The sequence below is a fragment of the Haliaeetus albicilla genome, chromosome 11 (assembly GCF_947461875.1).
Source record: "Haliaeetus albicilla chromosome 11, bHalAlb1.1, whole genome shotgun sequence".
Taxonomy (NCBI): Eukaryota; Metazoa; Chordata; class Aves; order Accipitriformes; family Accipitridae; genus Haliaeetus; species Haliaeetus albicilla.
The window spans coordinates 1,247,780-1,267,599 of record NC_091493.1 but is presented as its reverse complement, the minus strand read 5'-3'; the positions used below and the strand labels follow the sequence as shown (position 1 = coordinate 1,267,599).

General features: G+C 36.9%; 1 protein-coding gene across 3 annotated transcripts in view; it reads left to right on the top strand.

Moving 5' to 3' along the window:
• Positions 1-19,820, top strand: part of CTNNA3 (catenin alpha 3) — a 531,540-nt gene that overhangs the window by 96,032 nt on the left and 415,688 nt on the right. For all 3 annotated transcript variants that reach the window (XM_069795730.1, XM_069795731.1, XM_069795729.1), the window contains exon 6: positions 15,652-15,915. In XM_069795730.1, coding sequence (XP_069651831.1) covers positions 15,652-15,915 — 264 coding nt within the window. The remainder of the gene's footprint in view (positions 1-15,651; positions 15,916-19,820) is intronic.

Here is a 19,820-nt window from a genome sequence, read left to right as displayed (position 1 = left end):
AGCTGCTGCTATGCAATCCAACAGCAAATTGTTCCGGCAGAGGAATGGAGATCATTTACCTCTTCTCTTAAAGAGCTAATATTGCAGAATCAGAATATGGTTCACAAATTTAAAATCTATTGGGGGGGGAAAACCTATGAAACTCACTTTTGAAATACACAAATGCACAACTGCATGTCACATTCATGGTGAAAAAAGTTTATATTATAATCGTTGGAGCTTTTTTTCCTGAGCAAGAATAACTTCTCCAATATTGTCTAAAAATTGACTGGTATAATAAAATACAAAAGATTTGTTCCCTTTCAGAAGGCAGTTATGCTTCTTAGCTTTGAAGATCAGGTCTCTGAAGGATTATGCTTTTTAAAAATTCTGCTCACTTTTCAGAAATGATGTTCTAATAATAATCTAAAAAGTAAATTGATTAGATAGTCATTGAGTGTGATTTATCATTTTAACAGTGAGGTATTGTCTTACGAAAAAAGTTTTAATGCTGCATTAATATATCACAAGAATAATCTAGGAGGAAGGAAGCATTTCAGAAAGGTTATTGTCATGTTAAATAAACTTTCCAAGACAAAAGAACTCTACTGCAGTTTTTATATAAATGTAATTCACAGTCCTGAAATTATAAGATATTATGTTGATTGTAGTGTGGCTTAGAGTGGATAAAGAGAGAATGTAATCTACTGCATTTTGGTCTCAGCAACCCAGGAAATTACACCACTCATCCAGAATTATAAATGAAAAGCACTCTGGATACTTGTAAATCTTAGGATTTGTGAGTGTGCTGCAAACAAGAGACTGATACTGTAATGAAGTGAAAGTAATTAAATTTAAATTAATTGGGCAATATTTAGCTAGTCAATGAAAGAAACGCCTAAGTCAACTTTTTAAAGAACAGATCCAGAAATATAAAAGAAGACTCTGTTGTTGTTTACATTACAGTATTTTATTCATAATTTTTTGCAAAGACTTATATAGCAGTTTCCTCTTGGATTGAGGGCATTTTGGAGCAAATCTGTGTTTAGTCAAATTGTAACTAACAATGGAAAATTATGGGCTCATTAGTAACATGATATGCATCTCAGAGGAGTGACTGCTAGCGGAAGGTATACAGTGGCACAAAGTCCTAATACTGAAGTATTCAGCACTTGCTGAGCACATGAAACAAAGTTTCTGCATGAAATGTGGAAAATGTAAGTTTTTAAATGCTACATGTGTCGAGATGGTTTCTGCTTGATAAATTATTTGTTCATGTGAAGTAAAGTGCTGCTTAGACTGACTTACCTGGCCTCATTTTACTAATGAGGCCTTACAAAATGAAATCTAAAATACAAGGTTCTGTCTATGGTAGTAGTTTCAGTGATGGTTGCTGAGCCTCTGTTCCCATCTACCATATGTTATTTCCTTCCTTGGCACACAGCTGGAGAGAAGAAAAGGAGTCTGTTGCAGAAGAAACCAGGGGGAACAGAGAAACTGAGGTTTCTCTCCACGTTCTGTGACACTTGGGATGTTGGAATCCATCTTTCCCCCTTTACCAAGAGGGACTGCTGCGTTTACCTGTCAAATCACATGCCCTGAGAAGGTCTTAGGCCTCACAAGACATGTAATACCGAGGCCTGATGGCTATGTGTACTAGTCTGCTATATCTGCTGTTCCTTCTGCTTGTTGCCTTTAACTTTTCCCCTACCTCTTTCCTTAATTTAGCATTCCTGCTTTTTTAACTTATTTTTCTTCCATATTTTCTTCCTCCTTATTCACTTACCTACATATCTTTCCTTCATTCCCCCCCTCATTTTTGCTTCCTCTAATGTATGTCAAAGGCTATATCCCAATCACAGTCTCTCTCATTCTTAAGAGCATGTGGAGAATATGTGAGGACTGGAGGAAATAACTTATTTATGTGTTGACTGGTCATAATTGACAAACTTCTGCTGTGTGATATGTAGCCATATTATTGTGGAGCCTTTTCTCATTAGAGATTCGGGAAGGTGGGCTTCTGTATGTAAGTCTTGCTCATGGCTGTGGCCGTGAGCAGCAAAGGGCCTGTCTCTGCAGGAAGCTGATAGAGCAGAGCAAAGCACTGGCCAAAATTTCAGTGAGAAAAATATGTGGCAAGCATCAGGTAATATATTAAGAAGTATGCCTTCTGATGATGAATAGGCTTTGGTGGGATACAGATAGAAAAAATAAAAAAGCCTACAGACAGCAAACGATCAGACTTCCAAAGGCTAACATGGCAGTTACGGATAATTGCTTTAATTTTGTAGAGTTCTGCTTTTACTTTGGGCGAAGTAGCTAAACTATGCCCTGAGTGACTAACTGGAAGAATAGTATGTGATTGCTTCAATACAATGTCTTATGAATAGTATGGAGAAATAACTTACTTGCTTAAAGAATAGTTTTTAAAAGCAATTTAGGTAAAATTGCTTTTTCACATTGAGTTTGTGACATAGGCTTAACATTGAAAAGTATTTCCAATGTGACAGAACAAATAAGGAAGAGATAGAGATACTGTTGTTCTGCTCCTTTACCTTGTCTGCCCTGGTGCACTTACACGATGTGGCTTCTTTGTCAGAGAAGTCTCCCAGGATGACGGATTCTGAGTTTTCTTCTCTCTGAAAAGTGCCCTAACCATTATGCTGTAGAGTATTTTGTACTTGATCTTTACTGTTGCAACTGCAACTTTAGATGACATTAAGGGAAGCAAATTTTAAGTCAGTTCTTCAAAAACCGGAAATACTGTATTTTCTCAAGAAAAACTGCTCAGACTATATTAACATGGGGAGAATGCTTTCCTTAGCCTTTAAGTTGAAAGTGCCTGAACCCATCTTTTCTGTAAACAAACAAAGCATCAAGTAAGAGAAGATAAACAACCCCCTCCAGATATCTGATGTGATCAGTTTTAGCCCAGCCTATCCATTCGTCAAAATTATGAACAGCTGAAAGCAGGCTTTTTTATAATGGAAAATGTTACACAAGCCATTGCAAAGTAAGCCAATTTTTTTTTCACACTTTATATCTCACCTACAATTTGTAGTTTATTTTTACTTCATTAAGCTTCTCCAAACTCAACTGGAATTTGAAGTTCTACATGGGGTGGGGAGAGAAATTTACTAAAATATTTCCTCCTCCCAGCCTGTCAGATTTGTGGAATATGGGGTAGTTAGCCTTTCACCATGACAAGTTTTGCACATCCTGAATAGTAGGATCTTTCTGCATCAAAGCTGCAGAGCCAGGGACTTGGAGTATTTTGAGGTTAGTGATTTGCATGTGTATATTTTTGAATCTTCCATAATAATAAATTGGTTATACTTTACCCTGATGGGGACCATTCAAGCAGGGCTTGGTTATTATATAATTCCCTGAAAAGGAAGATTCCTGACTACAAGAAGCTACAGAATATTCACTTTCAGCCCTTGAATAATGAAAGTTAGTATCATATTTTAGCTGAAAGGGACCTCCAGAGATCTAGTCCAACTTTTTTGCTCAAAGCAGGGCTAAGTTCTAAGTTAGATCAGGTTGCTGAGGTCCTGTCTCATCAACTTCTGAAGACCTATAAGGATGAAAATTTCATAGCCTCTCTAGGTCCCTGTTGCAGTGCATCACACACTTGCAGTGAACTTTTTTCTTCCCTGTAAGTCTTGATGGCAATTTGCTTTCCTCTCATTCTTTAGCTGTGGATTTCTGAGAAGAGTCTGGCTCCACCTTCTCTATAACATCCCTCTTTGTAATGAAAGACAATAACTGGGATCCCTTACTTTGTGCAACCTTCACTTTTCAAGTCTGTGTAAACCTAGTTCCTGCAGCCTCATGCTATCTGCTCCAGCACAGCTAACAATCCTAGCTGCCTTCCACTGAACTCTTGAAAACTTGACAAACCTGAAAGCTTGTGATTTATTTTTGAGGAAGCATAAAATATACCTGTCTTTCTAAAATTTTGTAAACTATCTGCACAGAATCATGTTATAAGTTTTTTCTCCTTTATTATGATCAAGGGAAGCAGAGAAAGATTGATACTAGTTTTAACCTCTTCCATTTTCTTTCTTAAATAAAAGAATTTGGTTTTTTTTCTAGATTTTTACCATGAGCACTTGAAGTATTTACTGAAGATTGTACCATTTATTTTACAATTTATAAGGTTCTAGGGTTTAACTAATGCTAAGGAGGTGTCTTTGATTCAACAGGGGAAAGAATGGCTTATTTAGAAACACTTAAGCCTGCGTAATGTAAATATTTCTCAACCAAGAAGGCTGTCCTAGACTCCCTAAATTGTCTGAGGTTCTTACAGTACTGTAGTTTCTAACTGGAAGTGCTACCGATGAGGACATTTTCTTGATGAGGACATTTTCTTGGACAGTGACTTTCCTCAGTGGAAAAACTGACCTCATTATCATCTGTGCAAAACCGCTATTCATAGAAACGAGTGTATTCCATTAAGGCTTTTTATGCTGAGGGATTTATATGAAAAATACCACATTGCTCCAAAGCAAGAATTTGATACTACAGACAATAACTGTATTTAAATAAAACCCTTGAACTGAAAAACTTCTGAAGCAGTTTAATTAGATGAGTCTCTGGATGTCATAGTTTATCAGTGTTCCTGCACACTGTTGATAGTATCATTAAAAAACACAAACAAACAAAAACCCCAAAAGGAAAACCAAACCCAACTAATTCTGAAAACATTTTTAGCTGTTTACAGAAATTTTCCACTTCTAATGGAAAGATTGAATTAATAAGGAAAAATTATTAATGTAAGGAAAGGTACCTATAGGTTTCTATCTCTTAAATGACTGAAAAAAATAGGGTAGTCAGCATATGAATGGGTGGAGGACATTTGGCAAAACTGCTGCCACTGCTGTGTGAAGCTGGAAGTTCTTCACCATTTCCTCTCTTTCAGGGAAAGAACATTATAGGTTATTTTGATCTGTCCTGAGGTAGGGAGATGATGATAAAGTGAAGCAGATTTGTTTGTTTCTGATGATGACTGTGATCAGCTGTGGATTCATATTTTATTCTTTAGGAGATACAGTGCAACTCTGTAACTAATATATTAAAGGACAACTTGGTGAAGGTAAAAATTTCCATGTTTCACAGTGTCTGTAGGGTCCTCATCAAATTTTCCCTAATGAACTTGAAACTGTGCCTGCTTTCCAGTGCTTTTTCTAGTATTAATGAGAATCATTATGGTTTGGATGTTTTTTCTACTGAACACGGCTGTCTTAGAGCATGTTGCCTGTGGTACTCCTTGTATTAAGGTTCAGAATTGTGTTGAACCCACTGAATCACAACAGCTAGTGCCATGTGAGATAATACTTACAAACAGGCTTGCTGTTTTGTTTTGTAGTATCATGTGTGTTATAGAGGGATAAAGCTGAATTCTGACCAGTTTGAAGGGCTTTCATATGACTGAACTTCTGATAGAGCATTCAGTTTAGAAAAATGGAAATTATGTATAGGAACTTTTCTGATTTTCTGCAAGAAAAATCATAATGAAATGTCTTATTTCAGATCAGTTTACCTCAGTTGTTTTTTTTCATGGGACTTGAACACCTTATTTCTTACATATTTAAAGATCAAGAAAACTGCATTTACCAACCTTATTACTATAAAAGAAATGCTCTGTGGGGTTAACTGTCACTTGCTAAGAGACCAGGAAGACATTATCTCTTACTGAGACATTTCAACTATAAAATTTGGAAGCTGACATATAAATGAAAAAGGGGGTTTAAACTACTGTTAACAGACAGTATTCTCTTAAGGTAATAGATGTACTAGGCAATGCAGTTCCATACTGATCTCATTCTTGAAGGAACTATTTGTAATGCCTTCAACAAAACAAAATAATTTTGATTCCATGGATTTTGAAATTACTTTTGTTAATAAAGATGTTACTACAGAATGTTTTTTTATAAATACAACTGTTAAAATGTGTGTTGTCTGGGAAGAAAAGAATTCACAAGTTTTTCTCACTTTCTGAATCAAAACCACAGGCTGATAAGTTGTACTTCCTCGTTAGTGAAAAATTCAGATTTTGTTAATCCCTTAAAAATCCATTGCTTGGTGTTCACAAATAAGCAATCGTGTATTAACTGTTGAGTGGACATGTTATACTACATATTTTTATAGTGTATTGGGTCATACTCTTGGTTTGGTCACACTATGCTGTGAAGGTGATGCAAAATTCTCTCAAGTATAAAGAAGAATAGGAGCGCATGATATGGTGGCTGTCAGTACTGTTGGTAAGGATGCATCTTGAGAAAAATCCAACTGCTTAAACCTTTGCCCCTGAGATTTGCTTCTTGTGGATATTTGTAGCATACATCTGTTGCGTAGTATAAATCATCTGATCAGACTACTATACTGATTTTCTCAAAGCATATTCTAAGTAAAACATAACATGCTAATTGTTGGCTTTTTACACATTTCTTAACATTTATTTTTATAAAACTCTTTTGTTGTTTATGCTTTTTGAATTTTGTTTAACACTGGTAAGAATTAAATGGTGTTCTGCATTGAAGTGCCATCAGGGGAGATGAATAGAAATTCTAATCTAAATAGAATCTATGTAAGGGTAATTTCTAATTTTTTATAGGAATGTTAAAATGAAGAAATCAAGTTCTGTATTTGCAGCATTTCTTGACAGATACTGACGCTGTAAATTATACAGCTGTTCTTCCTCTGTATGGATTTTGTAGTACTCGCAGCAATTTATAGGTCCGGAGTGCAGCTGCTGGAATTCATTTATTCTCATTTCTGTATTAAATCTATCATATACAAATGCATTAACATTCAGTACAGAGCTCAAGGGCTTATGGCTTTTTCTTTCTTGCTCTGAGTTGCTGTCCTGCAAGTGTTTGCAAGGTATGCAGAAAACATCATTAAAAAACTTAAACCAATATACAAGGAAAAAAAAGGAAACAGTATTGTCCATGATAAATACTTGAAACCAGCTCATTTTGCAGTTTAAGCTGAACAGCAAAACCAAAACCTACTGTTAACATTTCTGAAATTGGTAATGCTAATAAGCTTGTTTTGATGGATTAGCACTTCAGTTCCATTTACTTGAGTGCCACTCTTTATGCATGTCAATTATATGTGTTTTCATGTTACAAAAATTTAATATTCCCTGCACTGTTTTAATAGTGTGCATCTTGAGAGAGTGTGTGAGGCTATGTCATTGATTTACTTGACTCAGCTTGGTTTAGTTTTGGATTTTTTTTAATTAGAAAAAAAGGAAACTAGCTAATTTTAAATATTTAGGAAGTTTTTGTAATGAATGTTAAAAATAGTTTAACTGGAATTTGACAGAAGAATAGGAGCAAGGGCCATGAATATTTGTTGACTATATAATCTGTGAGAAAATAGCAGTTGGAACAGGCTGCCTGATATGAGTTGTGTACCTGTTTATTGTTGATGATTTCACATCTTTCCTATTGATATATTAAATCTAGGAAAATTGAAGTGTGCTCTGTTCAAGACCAGGAAAAACTTGTACCTAGGGGAACTTGAGCTGATTTGTTGGAGAAAGAGATCCTGAACACTTGTGGCAGATGGAATACATTTAGACATAATTATTTGTGTAAAAAGAAGGCTAAACCAGAACAGGCTAAATGTGAAAGATCTGTTTGTTTGTTATCTGTTAGTTTAACAGATCAATATCGGTGAAAACGCTAGTGGAACATGTATAGCATGATCTTCCACTACTAATAGTTTTACTTAAGTTGTTTATAAGTAGCCTAATAGCACTAAGGCAGAGAATGAAACAAATTTTCAATCTAATAAATATCCCCGAATCCCTTCTAATTTTAAAATCTCAAAAAAGAAGCAAGTAAAAAATAATCACATATGGTATTATGAGAATTTAATACAATTGCAGAAATAAATAACTGTGAATAAATGTCATTCTACCACATTTTTCAATGAGTCATCCTCCATTGAAAAAATTCCAGGCCAAAATATTTCTTGAAAGCTTTAACAGCTATATTCTGTGCATTGTACTATATATGAATGTTGGTACTTTATATTTTCCATATCTTTGTAATAACTACAGTATGAAAGATCTTGTATTGAATCTAGCTTGATGTGTTTTACTTTGATTTTTTTGTATGAATGTTTACAGAGTAGTTTTAACCTGTCATTCATCACAAATGCCAGTTTTCAGGTGTCTTTACTCCTATGAAAGAAGTTAAAGTCCTGCTTTGGCATATCTTCTGAGCTTCCTACTTCTGCAAGCTCCATGTTCTGCATTGTTTGCCTTGTATTACTTAGGTGTGTATGCACAAATTCCATGTCTTGAAAACTGTGATAGGTTGCTTTAATATTAAGCTTTACATTAAATTATAAATTATCTTGACTGCCAGAAACACATGTCAATCTCTGAGCTCTGTTCTCTCAAGGATGGATGTTAACTAGCAGATTATTTAGCTTAAAGTGTAAGATGGAGTTTTAAGCAGCATAGGTCAAGCTAACACTAACCGATACAACACGCTTTTGAAACAAATGGGTACACCTACCACTTCTTTAGCTTTCTGGAAAGAGACCTATCTCCAAGTTACGTTAAGAGCTAAGCACTGAAAACAAAGCAAGTTTAGACAGGAAGAGAAAATTATGCCATGAAAATGCTGGAGTTCTGAAATTTTAAACTGTATTTGATAGCAGTGTAAAGAGAAGGTATTCCTTAGGCAGATATGTTAACAAAGAAAAAATGTGCTGCTTTACTCATTTTTTTCTTTACAAAGAAAAGATTGCTGCTTTACTCATTAAATTACATAAGAGGACTGTAGGCTGCTGCCACCCTGCTTTTGGGTACTTCTGCACTGGCTATCCTATTTTCAAGTGCTTGGAATCAAGTGAGGTTGGTATATCACTGACTCCTTCCCATCCATTATTTCTTCATCTTAATTTTCCTTACACTTTTTCATTCTCACTCTTTTGTGTTTTATCTCCCCCATTTCCTGTTTTTCTCTCTTTAAATTAATCTATATTTCTGCTGTATTTCCTCCTTCTTTTTTTCCTCATTTCCTCTCCTTCACATCTTTGTTAACCAACTCCTTCTCTTCAAGATGTGATAAGACCTTCCGGAGTTTCATAACTTCAGAGCCCTCTCCCTGATGAATGTGTCCTGCTCTTGTTCCAGGCAAGCTCACTGATGACAAATGTGACCATAACTGTACTAGGAAAAGACCTTTGTGAGCTAATATATTAAGTGGTATATGTTTTCAGAAAAAGAATTGCTGGACTTAAAGAAAAATTCTTACCTTAATTCTTACAGGAAAAACTGCTTTGTTACCTTTCAAAATCAGCTACTTCATCTAGGATACTGAAAGTTAACAGAGCAGCCTATTAGAAGTGTGGGGACCAAATCCTGAAATAATGGATAGGGAAGTGACAACAAGGTGTTGCTCTATCATCTGTACCTGCACTGGAAGTTGCTGAAGCATGAGACACACAGAATATTGTGCAGTAGTTGTAATCTGATGCAATGAAGTCATCAAAAGAAGTTGTATCTTCCCTAGGTGAACAGCAAATTCCTGAAAAACACTAGTAAATTAAAAAAGCTGGGATATTAACCAGTCATAGGCAGGTTTTGATACTTTGTATAAGATAGCTTTGCTTTTCTGTGGTATTATATATCAGTTTGAGTATGATTAATAGTAAATAGGTGTAGATACAGAGATAAAGTTGCAAGGCTTCACTTGACTGGGAACCTCAGTCCTGTAAATCTGTTTCCTGCTTGCACTAAGTTGACTGAAAGTTATGGTTTTATAAAGAAAGTGCAGAGTCATCTTAGAGGCAGAGGGTATTACTTAAGGCTTAGTCCTATGATAACTTTGGCATGGCTTTGTATTGTAACAACTTCACATTCTGTGTATTCCTGCATAAGGCTGATGCAAACAAACTCTGCCTACAGTTTATAGACATACAGAGTATATATATTTTTTGTATGTATATATATGTGGTGTATATGTGCTGTAGTATAGATTAGAACTGCTGATGACTTCTGAAGTCAGGAAAAATAAATCTAGAGGCCGGTTAAGACTTTTTTAGTAGAAAATTAGCTTGGAATTCCTGACAATCAAGCACTTGCTGTGTTGCTGCTTTGTAAAGATAGGTTCCTGGTTTTGTCTTCAGACCTGGTCAATCTATAATATACATGGTTTAAAATGACTTACTTCTGTGGTGCCTGCCAACACTCTTGTTTTGGGGATTGTCAGTGTTTCAGCATTGTCTGTCTGTTGGGAGAAGAGAAATGAGAAAGGAAAAGCTTTAATGTTTCTGGAGTGTAAATGTTAATTTATTTTATCTACCTGTTAGACTGGAATAATCTCTGGAAACCTATGTATTAAAAAAACCCAACAAACAAAATGCAAATGAACTGGCTTTGGGAATACATGCTTTCTCTGTGAAGGAGCAGATAAGATATTTTTAAGAAGAGTTTCCAGTGACACTGGAAGATCTAATTTTCTTTCTAGAGGTAATGGCAAGATTTTGATTCAGTCAATGAGAAATGCACGAAGGTGTGTTTAAACAAATTCCTTTGATTCAGTGCCCTTCTGAATTTACTGGCATATTTTCTCAGTGGTGTTTAACTTGCTGTGAATGCATGTAAGGTGACCTTTTATGGTCAGAGTAGTACAGCTCTGTCATCCTAGTGATGTTTCGTTTGTGCTAACAAAGCCATTATCCTAAGTCAGGCCTTTTTCCCAGTGTGTGTTTGTGTCTGTCTCTTGTACAGTTACAGTCACTCATGTAGTTAAAATTAAGCCTAAGGTGGAGCAAAGTGGCCGTTAGGTCAGGCTGTTTTCTGTAAACTTACCATTTTGTAGAGCGGGCAGGGTTAACTTTATGACAGAGTTTATAAGTTGATTCCTGCTGATGGTAAATGCTTATCTGTTTAGAAATAAGCATTGTGGGGGTGCTGCGAGGGCTGGCTGCTCTCTGAGGCAGGGGCTTCACCGGCCAGGGCCCTGTCCCACTGCCCTGCATCAAGGTGAGCCGGGTGGGCCAGGTGATGGTAACAAGGTTCAACCAAGAGTCTGGATCATCAGGGAAGTTTGTGGTAATGAGGCAGGTCAGAGGACAAGCTGGGACATCAGTCCACGGATCAGATTGAGGGTCAGGCCTGATGAGGGAAACGAGGTGAGAGACAGCCCAGTGACAGATATCTCAGAAGTACCGCGGTGACAGGGCAGGACCTAGCTCAGGAGGTCAGTCTGTGGGCTGAGGTTTGAATTGGGGGGCCTGTGGTCAGGCAGGGGGGCAGCTGTGGCTGAGCTGGAGACCAGCACTCCTACAACATAGCTCAGACAGGGACTGAAGGTCCCAGGGTGAGCTGAACTGGGTCTCCAGGGCCCAAGGGTGGGGCATGGATGGAGCCCCCAGCTGAGGCTGGAGAGGGCCTTTGAGGCCTGGCAGTTCTCTCAGGGTCCTGACAGGTAAAAGCCTTCAAAACCTGTGTGAAAGTAGTATTATCCTGGAAAAACTGACACAGCTGAAGAGTGATGTGGCACTCAGTATCAACACCAGATCTTTTTCACTTTCTTGTCTGTGAGGTATTTTCTTCCACTGCGTAAGGCTACACAGTACTTATGAAATATGTAATCTGGAGCCTTACCCAGATAAACAGTGCATGAATGCACTCGGAAGAGTTTGAGCTTTGTTATTGTCTTTGGTCACCAAATACACGCAATTTGGCAGTCACTTTTGACTGAAAGCTGAACACTAAAGCCCAAGTTTAAGCTGTGATAAGAAGTGATACTTTTGTCCCCTGGCACTATAGTAGTATGAAATTGTGGGGGTTTGTATGACTGTGTTTTTCCTGGATATAGAACTCAGTTCAATGACATCTGTCTCTGCAAAGATTGGGCTAGGGGACTGCAGTGCACTTTATTTGAAGCTGCATTTGCGAACCTTGTGTTGACTGCAGCCAGTGCAAAATATGGCAGCGTGATTTATACCCACAGTGATGCCTGGATCACATGAGTTGTGCTGATACGAATACTCAGTGAACAGGAGCTGGCTTCCTGGTGTATTGTGCTGTCAAACCTTAAATGTATTAAGTGTGATAAAGAACAGATTTTTTTTTTTTCCTTTTTTTTTCTTCTTATTGAAGTAGTGCAACTGAAGCTTAACTGTGAAGGTAGTTTTCAAGTTTTCCATTCAAAGTCTTCTTGTCCATTCACCATGTTTGGCTGGAACAATCCACAGCCAGGAATCTGTGACTATCCATTCATTTCCCATTCTTATCAGGGACAACCAGGTATGAGGAAGACATAATAATATCTCCCAGGGGGGCTGGGACAGCAGCTATACCGGGCTGATTGGCAATGGTTGGAGACAGGTTTATCTTTGATCTCAGCTGGTCTCATATGACAAATCTAGAGCTCAGTTGCTGACTTAGTATGGAAGAACACATCCCAGACTACTGGAAATAGCCTAAAAAGAAGTTGAAATAAGAGGAAGGTGGTAAGCTGTGAAGAAAAAGAAAAAGAAAAATAGACTAAAACTCAGCAATGTAGCTGGATGAACTACAGATGCTCAGATATTATGGTATGAGGAGAGTAGTAGTAAGAACTGGTTTGGAAAGTTTCTTCTCTGTGGTCCTATTTGTCTTCTGCCTCTGTGCAGGTGAAAGATGATCCATCCATACTTAAAACAACCTCTGAGTAACAAAAAACATAGTTGTAGTTTGCATTCTCCTGTTTTACAGATAGTTCAGTCCTATGTGTATATACTTTTCCCTGTATGATTCTTTTGCACACTTGAGTAACATGTTGTCTCCTTGCATTCTGTGCCAAAGTTAATGTATATTTGGGCAAGGGTCAGTATGTGCAGAGTACCTATTTGAGTCCAAATTTCAGTGCAGTCAGATTTGACACACTGAATGTTCAGACTTTTTAAAGTCTCTGGTCTTAGTTTGGAAACTTGTCTAGAAGTGTGCAAGTCTTTCAAATTCAGCACAGTGCCCATCAACTTGTTTAGAACTGTGACTGATAGTTCATAGTAGAGTTTTAACACTCTGTAGTTCTCAAGTGATTGTTCTATCAAAGGATAACTTAAAAGAAACTGTATGCTTTTTCATTGTTGCTTTATTGTGTTTCCTAGTGGTATATTCTCTTTGACAAGTAAAAAAGGAATCAGACGGTTTCTGTATTTTTCTCTCCAGTGGAAAAAGTTTATGGACTATGGGTTAACAACCTGTTTGTAGAGACTAACTTCCTTCTTCAGAGAACTAGTTACATTATTCTGATAATCCACATATGCAAAGATTTGATAGAAAAATTACTCAGTTGTAGGGTTTTTTTGCTCATTTGTGCAGAAGATCAGACTAAGATTATCAGCTGTCTCCTCCTGTTCACATCAAAAATCTTGAGTAATTAATTCTTCATCAAGGCAGAAAAGAACAGCGGCCCTATAGCTTCTTCTGGGGCTGTCCAAGGCTTACAACTGAACAACAAAATAGTTATGAATTTCATGGGTCTAAGCATTAATTTTATTTTTTCTTAAAGTGGTATTGAACAAAACTGAGGCTCTTCGTAGGTGAATTTACCAATACTGTGATTCTGAAACTCTACACAATATTGCATGAAACAAAACATTCTGTGTTTTAGAAACATTAACACACTGCATTTTTTGGACTGTTTCCGGATGCCATGTTATTGACTTGCTGTTACTGGCTTTGGGCTAGTGGCTTGCCAGTTTTGGATTTCTTTTGAACCCATTGTTCCTGGTTAGACAGTACTGTTTTGGAGGGAAAAAGACATTTGGAAGGACTTTTGAGTCTAATTGTTTGAATATGATGCGGCAAAGTAAGAAATGGTTAAGAATAGAAGGCAACTAGACTGAAGCGTTGTATTGACTTACCAGTATCTCTAGGTCTGTAGCTTCCTTGCAGCACAGGGGAAGAGAGAGCATTCTGTTGTCTTGTAATTTAATTGTAGGAAAGGTAGATTCACTAATTAGAACAAGAGTCCTTGTTTAAAAATAAATAACACTTTTTGCTGAGAGTGCACTGGGTAAATTGCAGATGCTTTACCAAGGTTGGAGGTGGACTGGTATTTGGATTTGAGTACACTGGGCAATGAAGTCATTCCTGCACAGTGGTGATTTGTTTATATATTAGTTTATTGAAATTGTAAAAATATGTTAAGTATTATTATGCCCAAGAAAATAATAGAAATAGTTTTCTAATTCAGATGATAGATGGTTAAACCATTGTCTGCTTCTGTTCGATGCTCTACCTCTCTCTTTCTGTCTCTCTCTTATATTTGTGGTGGGTTTTTTTGGTTGGTTGGTTTGTTTTTTACTGTGTTCCTGAGATTTCCAAGTTAGCCTGAGGAAGTAAGATGCAATCCTATGCCCAATGCATATTTTGCAGTAAATGAGATTTTAAAAACATAGGACTGGTTCATTTAATATTGAATTCTCTTTTCTTCAGCCATAAACTTATAAACTTTATGCAATGAGAAGTAGATACTGTGATGCTTTTGTAAATAATGCATATAGAGCCTGAATGCAATGCAAAGGAAAATAATTAGAAAGACTTCAGCTTGCTTTAGAGCAGGCCGCGAGCAGTTTTGTATGCATTTTGTCGTTCATTCTTCATTGTGCCTTTTCTCATCATTTGAAGCTGGTGCCACAGGCTTTTATTGTTCTGATGTGCTATTTTCCCTTCCTTTTTTTATTTTCCCCTGAATTTAACTGTCTCCTTCACCCAAGCCATTTTGCAAATACTTATTAGGGGTTTTTTTTCCAAAGGGACAAGATACAGAAGGAGAGTGGGGAGAATGTCTAGAGTAAAATAGGCTGAGACAGGAGGCTCCTTACAATCCTGGTGCTGACTGTATGGTTGTCCCAAAGTCCATAACTTTCAACAGTCCAGTTAACAGCTCCCAAGCTTGATTCCTATAAACAGTTAAATCTGACTTGGCAGCTCTGTCGAGCTCTGTGTACCTTGTTGTCTAGGCTAGCAGGAGGCAGTAGGGTTTCAAGAAGTTCTGGGTGGAGAAGGGAGGAAGATGATGAGTGTACTAAGATCCCTGAGTGCTTTAAGTGTGTACATAGCAGGGAGAGGGGAGAAACAGGCAGTGGCACTTCACAAAGACGGCTTCTCTCAAGCACCTTTTTCATTTCCACGCTTCCCATTTCCCAGGAGTACAGGATTCTCGTCCCTGACCTGCTGTTCCTTTCTGCACTGTGCTTGGGATGTATGCCAGTGGGCCAGGAAAGCAAACACAGGAAATTTGTTTAGATGCAACAATCACAGCATTCCTTGCTTAACCCTGTCTGCACCTCTGTCCTTCTCTATTGCTTATGAAGAAAAACATGTCCGGGAGGAAAGGCAGCTAATTTCTCATAGGAAAACTGTGCTTAAAAACAAGCAAAATGTGGACAGTTCATGGTGCTGGTTGTAAGACACAATAAAAATTGGGGTTGTTTTACACAGACTTTATTCATTTCTCGTGAGATAAAGATGATTCAATTGTAAGTACTGTTGTAGTCCATTTTCACAATCTTTGATGAATTTAACTCGATGTTTCCTTAAACAGAGTAGAGATAGAAAAAAAAATATGTTTATACATTACTTGTCGGTTTTGAAGTTTTGAAGTGCTTTTGGAAATAAACAGCATGTTCTTTTGCTGACAGGATTTGAAATCTAGCAATCAGCGAGATGAAATTGCTGCAGCACGTGCATCCCTGAAGGAAAATTCCTCTCTCCTACATTCAATATGTTCAGCTTGTTTGGAACATTCAGATGTTGCATCCCTTACAGCCAGCAAGGATTCAATTTGCAATGAAATACAGAATGCTCTCAATGTAATTTCTAATGCTTCCCAAGGAGTTGGCAATAAAATGGGACAACCAACATCTCACACAGCTACTCTTGGAAGTGCACTTGATGAGCTTGAGGTACGTAAACCTGTGAGACTGCAACACTTTTGGAAAAATGGTTTATTTCTTTTTTTTTTTTTTTTTTTTTAATGAACTATTGCTATCATAAGTGATGGACCTAAAGGCATTAGAAATTGATGCTCTGCTTAGTCCTAGTCTAAATAGTATCACTCTAAATTATTTCATTGGGAGGGATCACTTCCTTCAAAAGAGTTTGAAATTAAGTGTTCATGTATGTGTTCAATATTTGGCTTCCTTCGACCAGCAGGGAAGAATTAGTTCCAAGTGTGTTACTAATGATGGAGACAGACACATCCTTGAATAAGTGGGCAGAACCCATGAGTTTAGTTTACAAATAACAGTGATTATTAGATGATGGTGATCGCTGCTACCTTGACTGCATTTGGACTAGTACAATGCAAGTTGAAGTCCTTTACTCTAAAACTTGTCATTGGGATCATTATGTAATTTATATAATTGAAGGCTTTAGAAACCTAATTATGTTTTCTGCTTGTTCATTAAATAAAGTGACATAAAGAATATGCTTTTAAAAATTCTGCATTTCTTACAAATTCTGCATTTCTACTTCTACTATGTAAGCAAATACTTGGAGAAAGTCAGTTCTTTCTCTACTCCTGACCTGGTCCTAAGCTTTTGTATGGAGCTTTCCCTTTTTCTTATGGCTGCTCTGGCTCTTACTAGTGTTATTTTCCATTGTCCTCCCCAAAATGGTAAAAGACCTGCTGTAGATGAGATCTCCTCGTCTGGTGTAACTAATGTAGGCCCAGATCAACAGAAGAAATCAAAGTTTCTAAACACATTTGCAAATATGGGTCTTTTTGGTTGTAAGTTCTCAGACTTACCAGATCTCAGCCTCAGAACTCCAATATTGCTGATACATTTTCAGGAGAATTGGTGCTATGACTGATGGTAATAGATTTTGTCTAAAATTTTCAATGAAAGGTTAGAGAAATACATTGAAATATGACACATATCTTGTAGTGGCAGTTTATTTATCAAAACAGACCTCTCAGTCATGCTCAAAGTTGAATCTGAAAGGCTTTTCCCCCCCGAAAGGAACAGGCTACAATTACATGTTACGTGTCATCCTTCCTTGCTTCTCAAACTGGGTTTTAAAATTATAGTTTCTAATCTATCTTCTTAACAAATGGAAGAAAAAAGAAACATTTAAAAGGAATACATGATTTGTTACTATGAAAACTATGAAACTCTGAATGACAAATGATATACTTTAAATGAGAGCTATTATTTACCTGATTTTCTTACAAATTTTTTAAACAAAATTTGGCAAGAGGATTGCATCTTCCGACTGCAGGTGAATTCATCTTGACTGTATATGAGCAGTACCATTCAAAATTATTTTTAAAAATGTAATTAAATTTATTATTGTTTTAAAATTTAAGATTTGGGATAATCACAAAATAGATAAAAATTGTCTTTTGGATTGAATTTGTTTTTATTTGGAAACATAAGAACATAGAAGTCCAACTGTTATAAAAAGCCTTTTGTTTATGGACTTTTAAATATATTTTTACCTAGGTAACACAAATGGGAATTGAAGCTGTGCAAGTTAGATAAAGCACAATTTATAGAGCATTTAACTTCTTAAAATTATTTTATGAATTAGATGGTTGCACTTTTCTTTCTTTACATGAAGTTCTATTGGCTAAGGACCTGAAATAACCTTTGCTCTATCTTCTTGTTGCAAATACAGTGCCGTGAAATAGATTGACGTAGTAAATAGTCTGTTGGGAACAAATCTCATTAAATGTTTATAGTGTGGAAATGTATTACGGAACTTACCCAAGAATCTAGTATCTAGATGTTTTACAGTGTCATTCTTCCTTTGCCAGTGCTGGCAATGTGAAAGTTATTACAGATTTATAGGTGAGGAAACCACCACTAAAATTGGAGTAGACTAGTGTATAGCCTAGTGTTGAGGGTCCTTACTTGAGACATAGCAGTGCCACAGTGAAGTTGCTGCTCCAGTGAACAGTGACCAAGTGGCACAGCTTCAGCAGGGGTGAGGTACCACAGAATGCTTTGGTTTTAAGGACTGTAATGTGAATGTGGGAGACAGAGTTTCAAACCTCTAACACAAATAAACCTGTCTTTCACATCAGAAATGGGTGTCCTGACCTGTGGAAACTGACTTTATCTTAGAGTGCCTTCCCTTGTCATTCTTCAAAGATCATCGTGGATGAGTCTTTCATGTATTAGGATTAGTTTGAAATTATCTATTGGGTGTAAGTTAATTACATTTTTTAAAAAGGTAAATAATTAAACATTAATGATTATTTTTATGCAGTTTTCCAACTCTGTATTAATATGCTAGTTATTAAAGTCAAAGCTTTTTCATTTTTAATTTCGCTGTGTCTTTGGATATAGCCAAAGTAACGAAATCCTAGATAATGCAGTCATTAAAAGCTTGTTATGCAGGAAAACACAGTTCCTACTGCTGAGAACTATTTTGGTTGTGCTTTTAAAGTTATGCATTCTAACTTAGAGAGGTGACAGCTGAAAGGGGTTAATTTCCCTTGCCTTTCAGAGTCCTTAATGGCACTTCTTACCTCTTCACAATTTCCTTTACTGCATTTCCCTAATTTCCTGCAATGCATATTGTGTTTGAGACGTGCAATAACTTAGCTTGCCTCCAGGTAAATTGGGTGCAGTTTTCCTTTGCATTCAGTCATAATCTCACAATTGTAAGGAAGCTCAGCAAAGAGAAGAAATGAGGAAAAAATGGATGTCCTATACTAATACTCTTAATGTGTCTCTAAGTTATTCTTGTGAACAAATGCTATCTTACTGCCTTCACCCTTCCAGAAAAGTGTCCTCAGGTACATTTCCTTCCTTCTGTGAAAATATCTGTTATAGAAAAGGACATGGGAGTCTTAATGTTTTAACTGCAGTAGGAAGGCTTCTGATGACAACACTAAGAGCTGGATTACTGCTCATATCAGGCCTGGCTCTAGGCATTGGCAATTAAGAAGTTGCGTGCAAAAGCAAAATGACTTCCTATGCTGTTGCCTAGGAGAGCTAGTCTGGCTCCATCTGCTGCCAGCAAGAGGTTAGGATATATGGAGATATTTCAGAGTAGGAGAGCAAGCCATCTTCATTCTGTCCAAGTGCTCTTTCTTTTCTTTGGATTTTAGCCTTCATGGCAGGGTCTGCCAGGCCCTGGCAAAACTTCAGCTTTTCTTCTCTCTTTCTCGGAGAGGGCAGAAGTTGGACTTTTTGTAACTACCAAGTAGTTCTTAACTGGCTCTAACTTCTCTACTCCTGCAAAAGAGGATTAAAGCAGTGGACTGCCTGTTTTCTTTGCTCCATCTTTGCAAGTGGGCAAATTATTGTTCCATCCTAGTTTGGCTTTGGTTCCAAAGTTGCATGTGAAATTAATGTTTCCATGATCAACATATTTTTCACATCTTTCAATTAGGAAATAATTAAGAAACAAATAGGGTTCATATGCTGCTTTTATGGATAAAGAAATAGCTGTGTTTTTAATCTTCAGAATATTTAAGCTCTTTCTCTCCTGCTTGCACATAAACTCTTTTTTAGTATATTATGTGTATTTGGATAGGTTTAACATTGGTTTGAGAAAATCTAGGAACTTGGAAATACATAGTTAATAGTTTAACTTAATCTATGTTTGCATCTGCTGGATGCACATAAACACCTGACACAGACCCATAAGCCATTTTAATGGTCTATCCTGTCACTTGCTGAAACAAGTCCATAAACTTAGTTTTAGACTTTTTATAGTCTCTCAGAATAGACAACAGAAAATTGCACTGGCCTGATTTTCTGTGATGCTCTGCAGTGGTATGAAAATTCCAAAATTCAACACAGAAAATGTGGAGAGACAGAAAGTCACTAGTACCTTTTCTTTTTAGTCATTG